Source organism: Octopus bimaculoides, chromosome 3, assembly GCF_001194135.2.
Source record: "Octopus bimaculoides isolate UCB-OBI-ISO-001 chromosome 3, ASM119413v2, whole genome shotgun sequence".
NCBI classification, from domain to species: Eukaryota; Metazoa; Mollusca; class Cephalopoda; order Octopoda; family Octopodidae; genus Octopus; species Octopus bimaculoides.
Genome location: NC_068983.1, coordinates 147316854 through 147323864, shown reverse-complemented (window position 1 = coordinate 147323864; position 7011 = coordinate 147316854). Strand labels below are relative to the sequence as shown.

The window sequence follows — 7011 nt, the reverse complement described above, 5'->3', positions numbered from 1 at the left end:
AATTTAATTTTAATTTTTTATAAATTGATTTTAATTGAGTTTTTACCTGTAATTTTGGATTTTGTCCCTATATATATATATATATATATATATATATATATATGTGTGTGTGTGTATACTCTTTTACTTGTTTCAGTCATTTTGACTAGCCATGCTGGAGCACCGCCTTTATTCAACAAATCAACCCCAGGACTTATTCTTTGGAAGCCTAATACTTATTCTATCGGTCTCTTCTGCCGAACCGCTAAGTTACGGGGACATAAACACACCACCATCGGTTGTCAAGCGATGTTGGGGGGACAAACACAAACATATATACACACACATACATATATATATACATATATACGACAGGCTTCTTTCAGTTTCCGTCTACCAAATCCATTCACAAGGCTATAGTAGAAGACACTTGCTCAAAGTGCCATGGAGTGGGACTGAACACAGAACCATGTGGTCGGTAAGCAAGCTACATACCACACAACCACTCCTGCACCTATTGAGATATATATACGTATGTATGTATATATATATATGTATATATATATATATATACATCATAATCATCATCATTATCATCGTTTAACGTCCACTTTCCATGCTAGCATGGGTTGGACGATTTGACTGAGGACTGGCAAACCAGATGGCTACACCAGGCTCTAATCTGATCTGGCAGAGTTTCTACAGCTAAATGCCCTTCCTAACGCCAATCACCCCGAGAGTGTAGTGGGTGCTTTTACATGCCACCAGCACGAGGACCAGTCACACAGTACTGGCAACGGCCACGCTCAAAAAGGTGTTTTTTACATACCACCTGCATGGAAGCCAGACAGCTGCTCTTGCAATGAACATGCTCGACAGCGTTGTTAGTCTTCTATGGCACATATTGTGGGTTTTGTTCATTTTATTGGGTATTTACTGTATGAGTTTATTCCTGTGTGTTTTTGGAGGAGTGTTGCATTGTAGTGTGTGCGAATCATGAATCAACCATTTCATTTATTCATGGTTATCTGTCCATCGCTCATTTTTTCTAGACAGATAACCATGAATAAATCATAATTTTGGACGGATAACTATGAAGAAATTATTATCATTATTATTATTATTATTATTATCACTATTTTCGTTAGCATCCCATTCCTTGCTGAGTGTCTTACTGATACCTAGGGTAGAGAAACGTACTGTATACATTGGTATTCCATTAAAATAAACAAACCAGATTGTCACAAAGTCATGTGATAGAGAGAAAGGAGAAGAAAAAAAAAAATGTAAACAAATAAAATAAAGGGGGAAGAAGTAAAGAAAATTCACAGCAACAATACTCTTCTCAGTACGTGTGATGTACCAGTTAAGACAATCTTTCGCACTTCCTGTATGGATGGTAAACCAGGGACCATTCTTAAATAATTTTCAGTTCCTTTTTTCACCATTCTAATTGTTCCTACAATCACTGTTATTGTAACCGTCTTGAAATGCCACATCTCTTCATATTTGATTAGCAAATCTTTATATTTTCCAAGCTTATCAAATTCTTTTGCCGAGATATTTGTGGCACTCTGTCAGTTATGACAACGAGACTTCCAGTTGATCCAATCAATGGAACAGACTGCTCGTGAAATTAACGTGCAAGTGGCTGAGCACTCCACAGACACGTGTACCCTTAACGTAGTTCTCAGGGAGATTCAGCATGACACAGGGTGCAACAAGGCTGGCTCTTTGAAATACAGGTACATCAGAAACAGGAAGAAAGAGTGACAGAAAGTTGCGGTGAAAGAGTACAGCAGGGTTCGCTACCACCCCCTGCTGGAGCCTTGTGGAGCTTTAGGTGTTTCCACTCAATAAACACTCACAACACCTGGTCTAGGAATTGAAACCGCAATCCTACGACCGTGAGTCCACTGCCCTAACCACTGGGCCATTGCGCCTCCACTACCCGAGATATGGTCACAAGGTATGATCATGTCAACCAATAAACATAATTCTTTTGGCCTTTCACAACAATATCTGGTTTATTTGCTTTGATGCTTTATTACTGTTGTTGGTAGTGGTAGTAGTAGTAGTAGTAGTAAGTAGTGTCTTTGTGAGAGGAAGATTCTTAAATATTCAAAATGATTTCTTGATCAATGAGTTCAGACTGTATCCGTGCATCCAGTCGTTCACTTTGGTCCACAGTTAACCATTCCTTCCAAGTGGAAACTTTTCCTGTAAACGGAAGATAAAAGAATTTATTAACTAGTTGTATGATGTATAAATTCTGATACATGCATACATGCAAGCATGCATGCATATGCACACACACATACACACACACAAATACTCCCTTACATTCACTATTAGAAGCTGAAGCTTCTTGGATTCGTAAATGAGTTTCACATTACCAATTTAAAAGATTAAAGTAGTGAAGCAGCAAGACAATATATACGCAAAAAAAATCGAAAGCACATCAACGTGAGAGTACTCAACGATACATTGAGATTTGATTGGTTGCTGAGAACTGATAGAACTGAAATAGAATGCTGTACTTCACTGAGCCACAGAGAGCACCCCTTCTAGGGGATGCATATTTTATACTGGACCAATCTGATTTAATAATTAATAATATTACCATACTTTAAAGTTCAAATTGATTTGTTAGATGTCTTTTTGAGTATCTGAATGCATACATATGTTATCAAATTCATTATTTAAATGGCCTTTCAGTTCACTATATATAATTGTTTTGTTTCTCACCTATCTGAAGGGAAGACGTAGGCTCAACAAACTACTGCATTAGAAAGGCACATGCCAATTAGATGCAGATTTTACAGTTATTGCAATATCATAAAAGGGAAGAGGTTTTCACATTCATATAGGATATTGAGTACAGAAGCAGCAAAGTTCTTGGGTGAAACTATAAAAGCTCTGTCTTTATCTAGTGATATTCATTATCTCTGTGAAAATGTTTATTCACATTATTTAGGAAAATCCAGCAAGTTTGGATCAGACATGTAAAAGCACCTACTACACTCTCTGAGTGGTTGGCGTTAGGAAGGGCATCCAGCTGTAGAAACTCTGCCAAATTTAGATTGGAGCCTGGTGTTGCCATCCCGTTTCACCAGTTCTCAGTCAAGTCGTCCAACCCATGCTAGCATGGAAAGCGGACGTTAAATGATGATGATGATGATTGTGAAGTGGTTAGAATTTGTATAAATAAATTGTAATTTCTCACTAAGTTTACTATAAGAACAGTATTTATCAGTACCTAACTCAAAAGTTATATAAGTTTTTAAGAAATTAGTTATAGTTAGATACCTGTGGTATCTAAATCAAACTATGACTAATTTAATGAACATTTTCCAAACTGTCCCCATTGAGTAATCATTCATACTTTGAAAAATAAGTTATCCATCATCATATTAACGTTTGTGGAAGACAATCTGTTGCAAAGTAAGTCTAAGATGTATATTCCTATTAATTCCTAATGCTCAGATCCATTATATGAACTCATGACTACATCAAACACTTCAAGTCATTACTCTTAACCCCAAAATGAATTACTATAAAAATAGTGAATTTTCCAAGTTTTCAAAATGATATAACATTAGAGCCACTAATTGGAATATATTGGATTCACATATTTAATTGACTTTTCAATTAACATATGATAATATATATTGTAATACACTAGATCATATATATATTATATAATATAATTAGAAAAATACTTTATAAATTACATCTCAAACTATTTATTACTGTCTATTGATTGAAGGGTTATTAGTTGCCCTATGTTCATTGCCAAAGACATTTCATTCAGAACTGTATATTACTGATACAGTGCAATTGACGATTATTTCAATTGCTTGAAATACTAATCTCAGTTCTTACCGTGATAACAAGGAACAGAAATTATCTTAAAATTATAAGTCAAGTTGAAATTAAACAGGAATTGAAAGTGGCTCATAAACATCTAGCAGCAAATTACTTCTTGTTGTATATTAATTAAAATGTCTATTTCATCAGGATCGTTGTGTTCCAATGAACAGTTTTCTCTTCTTTATGTTGCTACCATCAGCTTTTTTCCAGCTTTGACTGGAAATATTATTTGTTATTTATATTCCAATATTAAAGTGCTGATAACATATACATGCCTATACAAAGAAACATGACTTTAAAATAATTGAAGGGTATTAGAAAACTGAAATATTTAACTTACCAGACCTATAAAAACTACAATTTTCCTTAAACGTAATTTGCAGTAGACCTTCTTTAACTACTTTCTTTTCTTTTTTCATTTTGTCAAACGAACACATATCTGCAATTTCCAGAGCAAGTTGGTCTGAAATCTTCTTGTCAAGAAATTCCGCTATGGTTAAAACAACCTTTTGAAAATCCTAAAATTGATGTCATTATAAATATAAGAGATTAAATGTTTACATGAAGATTACAAAATTGAAATATAAATTAGAAATATACCTATAATTTCCATACATTGAGAAAACTCTATTGACTATAAGTTTGCTCATCTGTTCTCTCTGAAGACATTTGATTATCGTGAAGAGACTAGCTGCTGGTCGAGGTGGGAAAAATTACCTACTGCCGGAGACCCCCTTCGGTCACAAATGACCATGGGATTGCACTTAGAAAGTCACCCTCTGAGGCACAAGTCCAGGCAAGGTTCTTTATGGAAGACCAGCAGTTGCCCATGCCTAACAGCCTCCCCTCTCCATGCCACCGGTGTTATCCACAGGAAAGACAAAGGTCGATATAGCTCGGCACCAGTGAAGTCACAACTCAATGGTGCTTTTCCCTGGCATGAACCCAAACTGCATCTCATCTAGACTGACTCTCTCCCTAATTAGTTGGGCTATGACCCTCTCCGTGACCTTCATTACCTGATTCAACAACTTGATACCTCTGTAATTATTTGTATCTAAAGCATCACCTTTACCTTTGTAGCAGTTGACTATGGTGCTGCTACACCAGTCATTCGGTATGACTCCTTCGTATATCACGTGGTTAACTATACGGGTGACTAGGCTATAGCCGACACTGCCAGATATTTTGAGCATCTCTGTGGTGATTCCTGATGGGCTGGGGGCTTTTCCTGTCTTCATCCTCTTGATCGCTTTATCTACTAAGGTACTGTCAATTAGGATAGCTGGTCCCTCTGTTGGGTCGACATGCACCAGACTCTCTTCCTCCCATTCATTATCTTTATTAAGCAGCCTTTCATAGTGGCGTCTCCAGACCTCTCTCTTTGCAGCCTCGTTTAGTGTGAGTGAGCCATCATCCAAGCGGACACATTTCTCACCCACCACATCACGATTCTCTCTCACACACTGTCTTGCAACATGAAATACTTCAAGTCTTTGGTCCTCACGGCGTAGAACAGTGGCAAATTTTTTCTTATCTGCTTCCCCTCTGGCTAAATAAACCTGTCTCCTAGCTTCCCTTCTGGCAGTCTGATACAATTCCCTGCTACCTCCGTTTTTCCAGTCCTTCCAAGCCTGTTTCTTTTGTCTAATAGCCCTGTCATCCACATTGTTCTACCACCACGTTACTTTGGGTCGAGAGGGGACTTTACACCAGCCACAGATCTGGTCGGTGACTCTCAGCAGGTTGTCCAGTAGAAACCTCCAATTGTCTTCCATATTGTGTGATGCTATATCCCCTTCTATTTCGCCAAAAGCTTTGAGTAATAAGTCTCTAAATCTCTGTCCATTTGCAGGATCTTTAAGCTTCCAAACTCTTCTCCTCCAAGCTGATCTACTTCTTGACATCCATTTTGCCTTGTTCCCGAAGTCGCTAACTACTAATCTGTGTTGAGGGTACATTCTTTGCCAGTGAAGGTTTTGGCATTTATAAGCCACCCTCTTTCCCTATTTCTGGCGAGGATGTAGTCGATTTGGCTAGAGTGTCTGCTGGATCGGTAGGTGACTAGGTGACAGGCAGGTTTCCTGAAGTTGGTATTGGAAACCATAAGATCGTTTGCATCACAGAACTCCAGCAGTCTGGTTCCCTCCTCATTTGCAGGAACCAAAGCCATAGCCTCCATGTATGCCATGGAAGCCCCTTGCATGTTGTCCAACATGACCATTGAAATCACCAGCCACAAAGAGAAGATCCTTGTCATTCGTCAATGAGGTAGTCTGCAAAAAGGTGTCATAAAATTGGTCTTTCTGCCCATTCAGTAGCTCCGGTTGAGGGGCATAGACCAAGATGACGGTAGCTAACCTATGGTGAAGTACTAGTCTAATCTCAAATACTCTGACTACCTCGATTACCTTATCAACCCATTTCTCTGCTAGAAGTATTCCCACGCCCCTGACCCCAAAAGTGTTCCCTGCCTAGAAAATCTTGTACCTGTGTTCTTTGCCTGTGAGGAACCTCACAGAACCTCCTCTCCACCTAATTTCTTGGATGCAGCACAAATCTAGGTGTCTCCGTTCAAGCATCTGAACAATCTCACTAGACCTACCTTTCAGTGTGCCAACGTTGAGAGTGCTAATTCTGACGGTGTAGGAAGTGTGGGCCTGTGAGACCCTGGGATGGAGGAAAGCAGTGTCGTGTACCCGAAAAGAAAGCTTGCATCTGGCAGAATCCATAGACAAAACAATGCCTAGAACCTGCATACACTACACCATCTTTATGCACTATAAGATCGATAAAACCCAGGGTAGGGGGGGATGGCATTAGGCCCCTAGGAGAGTTCACGGGAGACAACCAAGGATGACAGAGGATAAGAACTTCTGGTACTGGTGGAGGGGTGGGGGTGGAGCGGGTATACCGCAAGCCAGTAAGTTTAAAGGGAGAGCCACTTCTGCACTTTTATACTATGGTAGATAGATTTAGAGAGAATGAGTGAAAGGAACGATAAACTTGAATAAAGTAAAGAGAAAATAAATAAGTGAAGCGTGGCGATTAAAAGGAATGCATGAGTTTAAGACAAAACAGAGAACGGGCGATGTTTACATGGAAAAGAAATAGATAGATAATAAAGAACGGACGGGGATGCGGTTTATGATTATATAT

General features: G+C 38.6%; 2 protein-coding genes across 5 annotated transcripts in view; one reads left to right on the top strand and one right to left on the bottom strand.

The window, feature by feature from the left end:
- Positions 1-7011, top strand: part of LOC106875508 (serine protease 48) — a 466125-nt gene that overhangs the window by 61857 nt on the left and 397257 nt on the right. The gene's annotated exons all lie outside the window — the stretch shown is intronic.
- The window catches only part of LOC106884084 (sulfotransferase 1A1), a 16709-nt gene continuing 11674 nt past the window's right edge, over positions 1977-7011 (bottom strand). For all 4 annotated transcript variants that reach the window (XM_052966616.1, XM_052966617.1, XM_014935303.2 and 1 more), the window contains 2 exons: positions 4193-4370; positions 1977-2199 (listed from right to left, as the gene is read on the bottom strand). In XM_052966616.1, the coding sequence (XP_052822576.1) occupies positions 2093-2199; positions 4193-4370 (285 nt within the window). In that variant the 3' untranslated portion in view covers positions 1977-2092. The remainder of the gene's footprint in view (positions 2200-4192; positions 4371-7011) is intronic.